Source organism: Calliphora vicina, chromosome 2 (assembly GCF_958450345.1).
Source record: "Calliphora vicina chromosome 2, idCalVici1.1, whole genome shotgun sequence".
Lineage (NCBI taxonomy): Eukaryota > Metazoa > Arthropoda > Insecta > Diptera > Calliphoridae > Calliphora > Calliphora vicina.
In genome coordinates, this window is record NC_088781.1 from 136,455,501 (window position 1) to 136,471,905 (window position 16,405).

The 16,405-nt window shown below is 28.5% G+C and overlaps 1 protein-coding gene across 1 annotated transcript in view; it reads left to right on the plus strand.

The window, feature by feature from the left end:
- The window catches only part of Sur (Sulfonylurea receptor), a 138,146-nt gene that overhangs the window by 78,908 nt on the left and 42,833 nt on the right, over positions 1-16,405 (plus strand). The window contains exons 10-12 of the mRNA XM_065502075.1: positions 13,916-14,177; positions 14,340-14,477; positions 15,156-15,286. Of these exons, the coding sequence (XP_065358147.1) occupies positions 13,916-14,177; positions 14,340-14,477; positions 15,156-15,286 (531 nt within the window). The remainder of the gene's footprint in view (positions 1-13,915; positions 14,178-14,339; positions 14,478-15,155; positions 15,287-16,405) is intronic.

Consider the following 16,405-nt stretch of genomic DNA (forward strand, 5'->3'; position numbering starts at 1 on the left):
TCAAAACTAATAAAGATACAAAAAAACTTGAAATTGCATGTTACTCCATTTAAAAAATAAGCTAACAGGTGTTTCGCACTTTTTCGAAATTCGAACCTTTTAGCGGAGAAAACGGGTAAAAACTATATTTTGGTACTTTTTAGGCACCCTATTTATCTTTTAAACCAATAAACATAGAAACAAAATTTAAATCGTATTCTTTACTTATCAAAAAATAAAAAAAGTTTGGTACTTTTTGGAAATTCGAACCCTTAAGGGATAAAAATTGTGTTTATTTTTGGTACTTTTTCATAAAATATGTTTTTCTATAATTTGACATAGACATTCGAATATTTTACTATGAGCTCCCACCACGATACAGAAAATTATTTTAATAATATTTTAAAAAAAGGTACCAAAAAGGGGATAAAATCGGGAAATACATTTTATTGCAAATTATTAAGCCGATTTTGATAATTTTTAAAACATTGGTTCAAAAATTAACAAAAATTAACAACAGGTTGTTATTTGGAACTCGAGTGCCATGGTGTATTTTAGGCCAAATCCGGGTAAACAGTTTGGTACTTTTTTTAAAACATATTTATTATTGGGCACATTAACATAAATTTTAATATTTTGAGACATGTCTGCAGCATAAACAATTTTGGCAAAATGGAATATTTTTAAATTTCAAATTTGAGGGGTGTTCAAGGAGGAAAAGGGAAATTGGTACTTTTCTCCTAATGGTAGCTTTTTAATATTTTAAATTATTTCAGTTATCGACATTAAAGTTAGCTGATATGTATCTGAGTGAAGTTAGTGTTAGAAATAAGGGATTATATTTAGGTACCAAAATGTGAGAACTGAACTATAGGTACTTTTTCATTCTTCTAATGGTACTTTTTGAATTTTCTATTACAATGGACTTAGAAACATGAAATTAAGCATATATGGTCCTAAGTGAGTGAGAATTCTAGGGGAAGACTTTTTGGTACATTTTCTTTATTCGAATGGTACTTTTTGTAATTTCTATAATAATGGACCTAGAAACATGAAAAAAGCTTATATGGAACAGAGTGAGTGGGAAACCACAAGTGTGGACTTTCTGGTACTTTTTCTTTAATCTAATGGTACTTTTTGTAATTTCTTCACCAATGAACATAGAAACATGGAATGAAGTTTATATGGACCCAAGTGAGTGGGAAACTACAAGTATATATGGTCCTAAGTGAGTGAAAATTCAAGGGGATACTTCATGATACTTTTTCATTAATCTAATGGTACTTTTTTGAAACTTCTATAACAATGGACTTAGAATCATGAAATTAAGCATATATGGTCCTAAGTGAGTAGGATTCTAGGGGTAGACTTTTTGGTACTATTTCTTTATTCGAATGGTACTTTTAGTAATTTCTTCACCAATGAATTTAGAAACACGAAATAAAGATTATGTGGACCCGAGTGAGCGGGAGACTTAGTAGTACTATTTCTTTCATCTAATTGGGGTGGCGAAGCGCACAGGGTCAGCTAGTCTATCTATATACACACAGTTACTAAATTATACATATGATTGACTTTTTGGGCCCTTTTTGAAAATTCTATATATATAAAAATACAAGCCTGACTTATTCATTCATTCACTCACTCATGACTGATGAGTCAGTGAGTGAATGAATGAGTTAGGCTTTGTATTTTTAAATATATAGATTTTTAAAAAAAGGTCCGAAAAGTCGATCGTACGTATAATTTAGTAACTGTTTGTATATAAAAATTAAATGGTCCATGTATGTAATGTCATCACGTGAGAACGGCTGTGGCGATTTGGCTGATTTTTGGTTTCTAAAGAAAAATAAATTAAAAAATTCCGGCTAAAACCGGTTTTTTTGAGTCCAGTCAACTGTAATAAAAAAGCACCCTAAAGTATGCAGTACAAATTTAGATATTTTATTTGCAAATAAATAAGAACAGTCAGGTGTATGTGGGTTGGAGAAACTTGATGAGCTAACATTAGTAAATAGCTAAATAAAGAAGTTTTTTAATTTTTTAAATTTTCCATCATATTTCTCAAATATTTGTTTTGGGATTGTCATATTTTGATATATACAAAATTCTGATTTCAGGGAATTTTTAACAAATATTTTAGAATTTTTTTTAATACTAATCAATCAAGAAAACTAGAAAATACTCCAACCCCCATTAACACGAAGTCTGGTTATGTGTTAACTAATAACTATACTAACAGTTTTCATACAAAAAATAAGTTTAACCGACAGTATATCTATTAGTTAACACCTAACCAGTCTTTGTGTTAATGGAGGTAAGAAGTATTTTGCTAAGAATGTGTGTGTGTAAATCAGGATATCTTGTAAACTACTTAATTTAAATGAATGAGATTCTGTTCATTTCTTTACTATGGACCTAGCTAGTTTGGTATTAAAAATAAGCAAAATAATTTTAATAGAAAGAAAGTTATAATGCAAAATGTAAGATCACCTCATACGTTTGCTAAATAAATGGCAATAAATATATAACTTCTAAACTAACAAACAGAATTCTTTGAAACTTGTAATATTAATAAAGGAAGTGTTGGGCTTTTGAAATATTGTTTAAGGAGATGTGAGGTTTAAGCACAAACAACACTACAGTGGAACAAAGTTGAGCATATTTTAGAATTTTTCTTACATTTCAATTTATTTTCAATTATTGCTTGCTAACTTAAACACATCTTGGTCAATTTGCATTTAAATATTCCTTCTCATTTGTATAAACATTTATAATGCCACTTAAACTCAACTGCTTCAGTAGCATTAAAAGAAATTCATGAAATTTCCAACAACTTACATTTAAAACAATATTATTTAAAAACAAAAAAAGAAAATGCAACTCAGACATTTCCAAACAGTTACTGCCACCATAAATGTTATAGTAAGTATAGAAAATTGCAGTTAAAACGCATTTCTCTTTGTAATTTAAGCTTTAGTTTACAGAAAGTGTAAAGGAAATAATACACCAAACGCCAATAAGTATGCAATAATATTTTGTAGCTAAGAAATGGTTACTTTTATCAGGATTGAGAGGGAGAGCAAGAGACTGCTTGTTTTGAAGTGTGTAGGTGTTAGTAAATGCAAAAACACCAGCTATTTGTGGATGTGTAATAATGGGGTGTTCCCTTTTGTAGGGAGATAAAATAAGTTGTCGATGTTTTAATATAAAATTAAGGATTAATTCGTTTGAGAAGTGCATTTTTTAAAATGTTTGTTCTGGCGTTAGTATTTGGTGAGCTGGATCAAAAGATAAAAAGCTCCTTTCTATGATTTTTTTTTGAAATAATCTTTTATTTGAGTTTGAAACATCCAAAACATTTTCTTTGGGGCCATCCTAATGTAAATATAAGTGTGAGCCATATGCCGGCTTGTGTTTAATATAAGTATTTCTGCTTTAATGTCTGCAACTGTTGCAGTTTCTTGAATTTTTATGTGTTTAAGTTCATTTTTGCATGCAAAATCCTTTAACTTGTTGTTATATTTTACCAGGCGTTGTTATGTTTTTATAAGTTTTTTTTTTATATTTTACCCTCAGTGTACAATTTTCAGTTGACTAGCTGCTGCAGTTTTTTTTTCAGCATTTGATGACTTTGTCTATAAGTGCAAGCATATGCATAAGTATTACGTCATTCTCAAAATCATCCTTATCATCTTCATCATAATCCTTCTAAAGATCAGAATGCTGTAAAAAAAGCTAAAGCTTGAAACATACTGAACTGTACTGCCACATTTTGAACGTTAACATAACTGCGTAAAAATTTTCCAATGAGTTTTAGTTTGAGTCAATGAATATATATTTGTCTGTTTGTATCTGTATGAACGAGTGAGTATTCACCCCATAAAATTAACATTTGTGATAAATTGTTCTTACGTGATAAGCATAAACATCATATGTGTGTGTTTTTTTTTTCATATTTCTTGAAATGTAACAGACATTGCACATTTTTTTTTTAAATTTCTAAAAGGCAATAGATTTGTTCTTCTTTTATGTTTACAAAAAAAACATGAGTTGAAATAAAAATTGCTGGAAAAAAGGGCAAAAAAATAAATTTTAGTGTTAATAATTTTGAATTGCAGAGAACTTAAAAAAGCCATGGCAAAAAGAAAAAAAAAGACATCAAAAGGAATAAATGTATGGAATATGGAATATTATCTACTTGTAATAAAAAGAAAATTTTATGACTCTTCAAACATCTGACAGCAATATGTTCTTATACAAGAGTTTTATTTAACACTTAAATTTATTTTTATAAGTTTTCTTAGATTAGACTTAAATTGTTACATTTATTAAGGGAAGATTGTAAGAAAAACTAGACTTACTTGATAGAACTTTAAGAGAATATTATAATAAAAATGTTAACAATTATAAGAATCAAAGATTAAAAAAAATAAACAAAACTTTGATATGCAAGACAACATATAAGACTATGTGTCTCCTATGCGTTAGTGTAAATCAGTCTGACGTGTAAAATACATTATTGAAATTAATGAGATTTTCTGTAAATCTTTATTATGGACCTAGTTAGTTTCCTATTAAAAATCAATAAAATCATTTTGGCAGAAAAAAAGTTATAACTGAAAATGTAAGCTAACCTCAATCAATGGAAAAATAAATGGTAATAATTAAATAACTTCTAAAGTACCCAACAGATTTATTTGAAACTTGGAACATTAATAAAGGAAGAGTTGTTCCTTTTGAATATTGTTTAAGGAAATGTGAAGTTTATGCTTAAGCGGCGCCACAGCGGTCCAAAAATGACCACCTGGAATGTGAAAAATAAAATTCCTTGAAATTCTATTAAAAATCAATAAAATACTTTTAGTGCAAATAAAATTATAACACAAATTGAGAGCTAACCTCAATCAATCACAAAATAAATGTTAATAAATTTATAATTTCTGAAGTAATTATCAGATTTCTTTGAAGCTTGGAATAACAATAAAGGAAAAGTTATGGTTTTGGCTACTGAATCTAAAAAAAACAAGTAAGAAAGTATAATACCCTACACTAAGTAAAAGAGCAAAAACATTTTTCTTTTAAAATTTCAATAATTTATATTTTTAAGTGATTTTCGGAAGTGGGCCTTATATGGGGGCCACGACCAATTATGGACCGATCACCATGAAATTATGTCGTGTGATTTATGTCTATATGAAAGTTTACTATGTTGAATTTTGTGAGTATACCAACATTTTTAAGCGATTTATGCACATTAAAGTGATTTTCGGAAGCGGATCTATATGGGAGCTATGACTAATTATGGACCGATCTTAACAAAATTTGGTGATATGAATTTTGTATATATAAAACTTATTTGGAGCGGAATTTGTGGAGATACATTTATAAATTAAACATTTATGACCGATAAAGTCCAATTTCGGAAGGACATTTGTATGGGGGTTCGGTGAAATAATGGACCGATTTCAGTCAGTTTCAATAGGCTTGGTCCTTGGGCTGAAAAAATAATATGTACCAAATCTCTGCGCACAAGGTTTACAGCCAGCCAGCCGACCAGACGGACGGACGGACGGACATCGTTTAATCGACTCAGAAAGTGATTCTAAGTCGATCGGTATACTTTAAGGTGGGTGTTAGACTAATATTTTTGGGCGTTACAAACATCTGCACAAACGCATAATAGCTTACCCAGTATGGTGGTGTAGGGTATAAGAACATCTCTCACCCCAAGGCTAAGCACGATAAATACTATGGAAACTCTGAACCATCATTTTCAATGGTAAACAAGTAAGAGAGCTATATTCGGCGGTGCCGAATCTTATATACCCTTCACCAAATTATACTTTAAAAAGAATTTCCGATATATTAATGTATGAATCATGTATGTAAGTTATTTGGGGGCTACGGAAAGTTGATTTCAACATACAGACGGACAGACGGACATGGCTATATTGACTTCGCTATCCATAACGATCCAGTATATATGTATATACTTTGTGGGGTCGCCACTCATGATGAAGGGTATAAAAAGTGATTTACTGTATTTCGTTTTGGTCGTACAAGCAACAGTTATGCTCTCTACAATTCAAAGAAATTACAATGTGGTTTTGGCCGATCGGAGATTGAAATTGCGAGAGATATTGGAAGCCATAGGTATCTCACAGGTTCCATGAATTAGTCTACGAATGGCTGCCTCATCTACCCTATTTTCCGGATTTAGCTCCGATTGGCTATTACTTGTTTCCAAACCTGAAGAAATGATTCTGTGGAAAGAGATTTGACTCCAACGATGAAATCATCTCACACACTATTTTGATGAACTCGAAAAATCTTATTTTTTGGAAGGGATTAGACAATTGGAGAAACGTTGGAAATGATTCAACCTGTAGTAAATTAAACTGTTTACCCCTCATTTAAAAAAAAATAATTTTGAAGATTCGACTTAATTTGTGTGAAGATAATTTACAGGAAACATTTAGTCACGATAAAATGTTTGTTTTATTTTCTTCAAAATGTTGATAACTTTGTTTTTTCATATTTCATTCATTCATTTAAATTTTTTACTTTTTCTTTCAATAAAATTCTTCTAAGGTTCCCCATATTTAATTCACATGAATACCTGCACAATTATTGCCTGTTTCACAATATTGAATGAATGATTTCATTCGCATTCTAAGCTAAAGAAAGCTGATTTTGGATTCCCTGCCTTCATGTTTATGCGAACGAAATCTTTCATTCGATATTGTGAAACAAGCAATTAAAACAACTATAGAAAAAATTACAGCACCTATTTTTAAAGAGAGTAACCATTGAAAAAGGTACTGTAACGACTTATTTTCTTATTTTTACATTCTTTAAACTTTTGTTTTTTATACTTTCTGTTCGTTAAATTGAGCATACAATATTCGAAATGTTCGCTATATAAGGTTATCAATGTTAAAAATTTGGTTGTTTGTTTGATTTTGTTTGTTTTTTCTCACCATTCGTTATATCGAGCATACTATTTTTTAAACGTTCGTTATATAAGTTAGTCAATGTTACGAATTTGACCGTGCGTTAAATTGGATTTTCGTTAAAGTGAGATTCGTTATACCGGGATTTGCCTGTATATCTCAAAGGAGATATACAGGTTTTTTTTTTCCAAAAACCTGTGCTTCATTCATAAAGTTGCGGATTTGGACTTGAACCGCACTCGTATTATATTAACTCCTAAACTTCAATAGATATCTGTGATATCTGTTAGTGTAAATCACTCTAACGTCTAAAACATAATATGGAAATCCATAAAATTGTTGCTGCATCTTTATTATTGTCCTAATTTGTTTGGTATTAAAAATCAGAAACGTCCTTTTAATAGGAAAAAAGTTATAACACAAAATGTGAGCTAACCTCAATCAGTCACGAGATAAGCGGTAATAAATAAATAACTTCTAAACTACCAAACAGAATTCTTTAAAACTAGGAATAACAATAAAGCAAGAGTTGTAGATTTGAAATATTGTTTAAGGAGCTGTAAATGTTAAGCACAAATGGCGTTACAGTGGGCCTAAGTTTACCATCTCGGTTTTAAAAAATATTAAAGTTTTTCTAAAAACTTACAGATTTTGTTTTGTGTTTATCGTGGCTTAAACAAATTTAGCTTTTTTATTTTGTTTTTATTTTTATTTTAAAAGAGTTCTATCAAAATAATTAATTTTAATTAGGTAAGGCCATAAACTAATTTTGCTGATTTAATGTCAAGATTATAGAAACCTAATGAAAACTATTTACTCAACATAAATTTACCAAAATATTATGCAATGAATTTCGAAGCCTATACAAACTTTTAGGCAATAAAAACTATAAACACTCCCGCCTAAAAGTATAACACAGAAATAAGAATAATTTATAAACTCCATCCATTATAAACACATACCCTAAATATGTGATAAAATTGACTTAAAAACTTATACATATAGAATAAATATAAACATTAGGGTGGACTCAAAAATGTTTGTTCCATGAAAAATAAATGTTGAATTCATTCTTAGATAGTGTTTTCCAACATTTTAGTCATAAGGTCAATATTAGCTGCAGCTAGCTTTTTTTTCAAAAGGTACTTTTATTTCAAAAGGTACTTTTATTTCAAAAGGTACTTTTATTTCAAAAGGTACTTTTATTTCAATTTAAAAAAACTTCATGTTCAAGATCAAAATCGCAAAAAACTTTAAAAAATTTTAAATAAATTTGTTTAAAGCTGCCTAAATGTATGCTTTAGTTTATTATTTAATTGTTTAAGGCCCAAAACACTTAATTCCTTTAGTTTTTTCTTACTAACTTATATTGACCTAACTAAACGGTATTAAGAATCATTCCTAGGAAGTTCATATGTTCTAGAAAGTTGTTTATTGAGATCTTAGGTACATTTTTGTAGTTTATTGTTTCCTTGAATTTTGCACGGTTTGCTACCTATGGACCTGAACAGGTGAAAAATGGTTAAAAAATCGAATTTTTTAAAGTTTTTTTGCGATTTTGATCTTGAAGATGAAGTTTTTTTGATTTTATATGTTCACAGTTTTTGTTCTTTATGACAAGGGCTACAACTTTGCCTCAGAGAGTAAATCAAAATTCTAAACTGTTTGCAAGTTATGGGCCTGAGAAAATGATCGCTTTTTTGCAAAAACGACACCGAGTACCCAAATCTTTGGGGGCTCATAAAAAAGTGCATGACTTTGGGCAAAACTGGGAGAATCGGGTCTTTTTTTGGTCTTTTATCACGTAGTGGTGTCCGTATATCGTTATATTTTTTCGTGTTGCACTGTGTTACTAACGGAATGGCAAAATCAAAATTCCGTCCATCTGTTTTGATGGTGAATATAAAAATAACCTTTTTATCCTTTGACCCAGCTCAGCAGTTACTCGCAATAATGTTGAGAAATGGTCTCAGGAGCATCAACACCTTATTTTTTTATTCCATAGAAACGTTGTCACCCTAATATTCATACATTCCCACTTAGCTACTTAAGCATTCATAACAAATACATTTACTGTATTTAAGAGTTCAAAATTTCTATAATAAATACTGTTATTTTCAATAGTGTGAGTTGTTATTATTTTCCTACTGTTTAATTAACAATTACTCTTCCTCTTCCTCTCTCTCTCTTTCTCCCTCTCTCACACCATACATGCTATAACTGTTTGCAAAACTTTGCTAAACTTTATGTGTGTTGTGCTCTCTTTCTCTATCATTGTATTTTGTATACTTATTTAGAAGCTGTGGCATAAATTAATTAAATATTTAAATCAAGTTTAAAAGGTTTAAAATTGTGTATGGTAATTTTCGTATAAATAATAAACAATAATTAAATGTGTATACCCCATTTAAACACACATCCACAGCCATTAAAATAATTATACCTACATAGACATTTCCACATAAACACTCGAATTTCAGTTATGAGCAGAAATAAGGATGGAGATCAGTTTAAATTAAAAGAGCGAAAATAACAAGCTACTGTATACAATTGCTGCTTGCTCTGTAGCAACTATTCTCAGTTATTTTTCGTTCTGTTTACCCCATTTTGTTCCAAAAATATTTCATAATTTTTAATTTCCCACATTATGCAGGGCAGTAAATTTGATTTTGTGTAATAAAAGCTCATATAAATACAGAGGTAAATGTTTGCATTTTGAAATTATTATCAACATTTGGTTAACATATAAATAAGTGTAGTTAATATTCGAGATAAATACATATGACAATGTTTAAATCATTTAGTGATTAGTTGCTTTACCGAATTTTTCATAAATATTTTAATACCAACCATATGTTTACTTAAATTATTACAAAAATTTATTTAACTAAACAACATAATTAATTAGTCTAGAAAGTTAAGTACTTAATGAGTTAATAATCACCAAGTATTTAATTTAATAAAATTTTGGTTTTTAGTAATAAATTGTAGAAGAGTGGAGTAGTGTAATAGAGAATTGGAATATAAATTTAATAGAAAAATTATATAGGCCTGTTTACCCATAAAATTGTGGAAAAATCCGTGTTTAAGGTTTATAAAGTCTAGTTTTTTGTCTGATGGCTGAGAAATTAGTGATTTTTAGTGAAAGTAGGAGGGCACTCCTAGCTATTTAATATCGTAATATCGTTATTCCTTCACCATCATTTTGTTGAACAAAATATTTTCTCAGTTATGTTTTTACAAAATTATTTTTCACAAAATTTTTTGCACAATTTTTTTCACCAAATTTTTTTTTTACATTTTTTTTCACCAAAATTTTTCTTTACCGAAATTATAAAATATGAAAAACAATTTTTTCATATTTTATGGTTTTACCAAATTTTTTTTTCACATTTTATTTTTTCACCAAAATTTTTCTTTACCGTATTTTTTTTAAATTTTTTTTTTCATATTTTTTTTTTTGGTGAAGTATATATGAGGCTATCAGCACAAACGTGGTGTAACCCCTAACTATTTACTTAGGGGTATAGGTATAGGTATCTTACACCATGACTTTGTTATGTTATGGTATGTTCAAAAAACAAAAAAAAAAAAAATTGTGGGTTACACCACTTATGCACTGATGGCCTCATATACTTAATATTGCACTCATACTTGTTATACCCTTCACCATGAGTGGCAAAGGTATACATATGTATATCAGTTTGTCAATCCGTTTGTAATTTCTACATTTTTCATTTGCGACCACACAAAGTATATATATTCTGGATCGTTATAGATAGCGAAGTCGATATATTCATGTCCGTCTGTCCTTCTATCCGCCTGTCTTTATGTATGTTGAAATCAACTTTCTGTAGCCCCCAAATAACTTACAAACGTCATTGATACAACAATATATCAGGAATTCTCCCGGCTCAGTTGTGTTTAAAATCGAGAAAATCGGCCCACAAATGGTTGAGATATAAGAAAAAAACCAGGACAACCTCGATTTTTAGACTATTTTTGATATATATCTGGATTACTAAGTCATTAATATAGACAATATGGATATCTAATAATAGATATTTCAAAGTCATTTGCAACGACGTATATAAGGCCAAAGCAAGTCGGACCTGCAATGTGTCAAAATCAAATTTTTTTGTCATAAATTTGTTTAACTAATAAATTTTAAAAAATTAAAAAAAAAATTAATAAAAATCAATTTCGAAAAAAATTAAAAAAAACAATTTTGAAAAAAAAATATTTTTTTTTTTGTATATTCAAAAATAATTTAAAAAAAATTAAAATTTATAAAATATATAAAACTAGTTGATCGTCGCGGCTTCGACCGGCAGCATTTACTAATGTTAGTTCTTCAAGTTTCTCCAACTCACGCACACCAGCCTGTTCTTATTTATTTGCAAATAAAATATCTAAATTTGTACTGCATACTTTAGGGAGCTTTTTGTATTACAGTTGACTGGACTCACAAAAAAAAAGAATTTCCGAGTTTTACCCGGAATTTTTTAATTTTTTTTCTTTACAAAACATCTCCTGAAAATTTCGAATCGAATAAAAAAAATCAGCCAAATCGCTCCAGCCGTGCTCACGTGATGACATTACATACATGGACCATTTCATTTTTATACATATAGATTAGTATTTTAAAGTATAATTTGGTGAAGGGCATAGAAGATTCGGCACAGCCGAATATATATGTAAACTGGTTCTTTTCTCATACAATTTTTTAAAAACCGTTTAATTTCTATTCGGTACTTTCTTTAAAAACCGATTCTTTTTTTATTCTATATTTTAAGAAATGATTTATTTCCACTCGATTATATTTTATTCGATTCTTTAAAAAACGATTAATTTTTTATTCGATTTTATGTGAACCGGTTCGTTTTTATTTGATTCTTCAAGAACGTTTTCGAAAAATTTATATCGATTTTGCATTCGATTTTTTACGCACGGTTCATTATCTAATTTTCGATTCTTCTAGAACAGGCTAATTTTCCCTAATATTGTTATTAACCATTACATTACAATATTTGAACTTTGGAGTTTTTATTCTATTATTTAACATAATTATTCAATTATACATGGACTTGTTTATTTTTATTATTTTCTGATTAATTCATTTCATTAAATTTTTTAGTCGGTTCTATAAAAAACGGTTGTTTTTTTATTCCATGTTTTTAAAGAATCGAGTAATATTTTATTCGATTCTTTAAAAACCGATTATTTTTTATTCGATACTATATGAACCAGTTCTTTTTTATTCGATTCTTCAAGAACGGTTTCGATTATACAGAAACTGGTTTATTTTTATTCGATTCTATATAAACTTATTGATTTTTTATTAAATTTTTTAAGAGCGGCTAATTTTTAGTCGGTTTTTTAAAAGCTGATTAATTTTTATTCGATTTTTTAAGAACGCTTAAGTTTTTATTTGTTTTTTCAGGAATGATTTTTTGTAAGCCGGTTTCTTTAAAAATCTGTTAATTTCTCATTTGATTGTATATGAAATGGTTCTTTTTTATTTATAATTTATTTGCGTCAAGCTTTTTTAATTTGATTCTTTAAAACCTGGGGTCGAATTACCGCACTCGTGATCGAATGAACTGTCGTATCGAAAAATAATTTCGATATCGTAATTATAATAAAATGTATTAAATTTCATGCTCGATATCGATATCGTTATCTCAAATAAGAAAATTACGATCGATTTTACTCGATATCGAATGCGGTAATTCGGCCCCAGGTTAATTTTTTATTCGCTATTATATGATTCAGCGCATTTATAATATGTTTATTTATAAACCCAATGTTTATTTTTTAATTCGATTCTATTTCAATCAGTTAATTGTTATACTATTCTTTATTATCCATGACCATGAGTGGCAGGGTATTTAGAATGGTTGTCAATTATTTTAGTTTTATTTTAATCGAATAAAATTATTTTTATTATTCGAATGATTGATTAGTTTTTAAAATTTTCTCGATTAATCGAACGAATAACGAATAAAAAATATTATTTTTTTTTCAAATCACCAAAATTAATTTCAATTTTTTTTTTTCAAAATAAACTTTTTATTCGTAAAGTAAACTTTGGTGAAGGGTATATAAGATTCTGCACAACCGAGTATAGCACTCTTAATTTTTTTATTGGATTCTTTAAAAACTGTTTGTATTACTGTTTGTATAATTGTTCGATTTTCAGCACCCTTTAACTGTTTTATTTAATATTAATTGAGTCTTTTTAATTGAAACAGAATAGCGACCCTATAATTTTGAAAATGAAAAAATTTTCGTAGAATATTTTAATCCTTAAATGTCCCTTTTGAAAGGACTTTTTTGATTTTCTCGAAAAAGGGTCAAATTGACCCCTAAAGAGAGGAGCTAGAGGGTTAAGATATTCCACAAAAATTATCCCCATAAAATTCCACATTGCAACTCTGACAATAAGAATTCTCTCAGACATTAACATACAACATTTTTTTCATTTAGTATGTAAGTTAATGTCTGAGAGTATTTTATGAGGATAATTTTTGTGGAAGATCTTAACACTCTAGCTCCTCTTTTTAGGGGTCAATTTGACCTTTTTTTCGACAAAATCAAAAAAGTCCTCTCAAAAGTCAGAACAGCTGGACTATAAATTTATTCTACAAAAATGATATACTCAACATGCCTTTTAGAATACTGTTGGACAGTGTTATTATTCAATTCTTTCAGAAATATTATGAAAGCTTAACTTTGTCTCTATTAATTTCCCAAGTTGGTTATAATTACGGATTATTAAATAATTTGTTTTGAATTTAAATTTTTTTTCTTGATTTGGAGCGTATGATTTATGTACAACTTCATTAATATTAAGTATACGTGCTGGTGTAATTGAGAGATTTTCTTTGTATTATTCTAAAATGTATAAATAAAATAAAATTGATTGCCAGCCTATGTTTTATTAAAATTTTCATAAAAAATTTATTTTTTTCTTCCAGAACCTCTACCATTGCCTTTGTGCCCCAGCAGCCATGGCTGCTTAATGCCAGCATTCGAGAGAATATTCTATTTGGTGAATCTTTTCGTCCACGACGTTACGATTTCGTTTTAGAAGCCTGTGCTCTCAAGCCAGACATAGAGCTAATGCCGGCCGGTGATTTGACAGTGATAGGAGAGCGGGGTATAAACATGTCGGGTGGTCAAAGGCAGAGAGTGGCCATAGCCAGAGCTTTATACTCATCAGCCAACGTGGTGATAATGGTGAGCTACAGCTACAGCTACTACTATTACTAGTTTATGTCATTTTTATTTACTTAATAGCTATATTACTATTTCTTTTCATATAACTTGAAATGTGTTTTTAATTTAATGATTTTTATATTTTGCTCTTTCTCTCTTTTCATTTTGTTTTTCTACAAACAGGATGATCCTTTATCATCGTTAGACAATGAAGTGGCCCGTCACATATTTGAACAAAGTATTAAAAAAATGCTATTGAAAGCCAATCGCACTGTCATTTTAGTGACACAACAATTAAATTTACTCCAACAGGCGCACAATGTAAGTGCTGCTCACTAAAATACACTCACTTGTCACAGACAGACAGCCAGCCAGAAAAAGGACATTTTCTTTTCTTTAGTCGCCTTTTGTGCTTGAAATATTTTATAACTGTAATAAGAATGGTTGACTGAATGCATAAAAAACACCAAAAGAGAAACAGAAAAAAAAATAACTCAACTGTCACTTCCTGGTGTTAAAAAACTAATAAATTTTATATGATTTTTTTTTTTAATATTTTTTTGGAAAAAGGACACAGCTTTTTATAGCTGCTGGCCTTGAGGTATAAATGATAGACAAATATTAATTTTGTTAAAAGTTGTTTTAGTTTTTTTCTTTCTTATTATTATTTCAAATCAAATATGTTTTTAGAAATAGATTTCTGTGTTTAAAATTCAAATAATTTCTCAATTGTGCTTTTGTATACTTTCAAATTATTTGATTTTGCTGTGTTTCATTGAAGAAATATTTAATTTATTGCTTAAATTGTGCAATTTTTCAATTCATATTTTTTTTGTTGTTTTTAGCTTAATTCCTGACTTTTCAGTTTTTATTACTGTCTGCTGTATTGGTGTTTTAATATTTTTTTATTATTTTTCTTTCATTCCAAAAGATATTTATTCATTTATGCTTTGTTTTGTTTTGTTTTGTATTTTCCCTTCTTTTTTTTGCTACTTTTAGTTAATTGTGTTGAAAGATGGTTGCCTGCAAGCATCCGGTAGCTACAAGGATATCGAAGTAACTCATCCTCATATAATCGCTAAATGGAATTCAATAATTGCTAAAGCCAATGCAAAAGACCAACAAAATAAGTAAGTATATTTGAGAGTATAGTACAAAAAAATTCAACAAAATAAAAAAAACAAAATAGTTATTGATGCAAAAGACCATCATGTCCAGTTGAACAATTGAAAAATGAATAAACAATTTTTATTGCTGCTTGTGATAATGAAAGGAATTTTTTTTTGGTATTGAGTTGATTAACAAAATTCAAATGTGTTTTGTTGTTAATAAAGTTGAAATTGTAGAGATAAAAACTAAATGTTAATTAGGAAAATTAATGCAAGGAATTTTGTAACTCATGGAAAAAAAATTGGAATAACAGAGGAGAGTTTGAAAATAAATTGCTGGAATAAGAAATCGAGAGACGTTTGGAAGGAAATATTCCTTATTTTAGCTATAGAGAATTTTTTTACCAAGATATTCAGCAAAAATGTGGGTTTTTTGCTAAAAAATCTTTTTTTTTAGCCAAAAAAATTTTCCAAACCCGGGTTTTTTGAATAAATAAAACCGGTTCTTAAAAAACCGAAAAAAATGCAAAAAATCTTTTGAAAAATAAAACAGTTGAATCGAATAAAAATTTAATCGGTTCTAAAAGGATCGAATAAAAAACCGTTTCTATAATCGAATAAAAAAAATAACCGATTCTTAAAAAAATTTTAAAATAAGAATTTTTATCAAAATTTTATCCAATTTCTTTCTTCCTGAATAATTGAGTCAAATTTAATAGGTTTTTAAAGAACCGAATAAAAAAACCGGTTCTTAAAAAACCGAATAAAAAATCTTATTAACAATTAATCGAATAAAAACAAAACAATTTATATAGAATCGAAAACAGTTCACGAATAATGCAATTAAAAAAATATACAAGTATTAAAGAATCGAATAAAAAAAACCGGTTCTTAAAAAACCGAAAAAAATGCAAAAAATCTTTTGAAAAATAAAACAGTTGAATCGAATAAAAATTTAATCGGTTCTAAAAGAATCGAATAAAAAACCGTTTCTATAATCGAATAAAAAAATAACCGATTCTTAAAAAAAAATTTAAAATAAGAATTTTTTCTCACCATTTTTTTTCAGTCCAATTTCTTTCTTCCTGAATAATTTAGTCAAATTTAATAGGTTTTTAAAGAACCGAATAAAAAAACCGG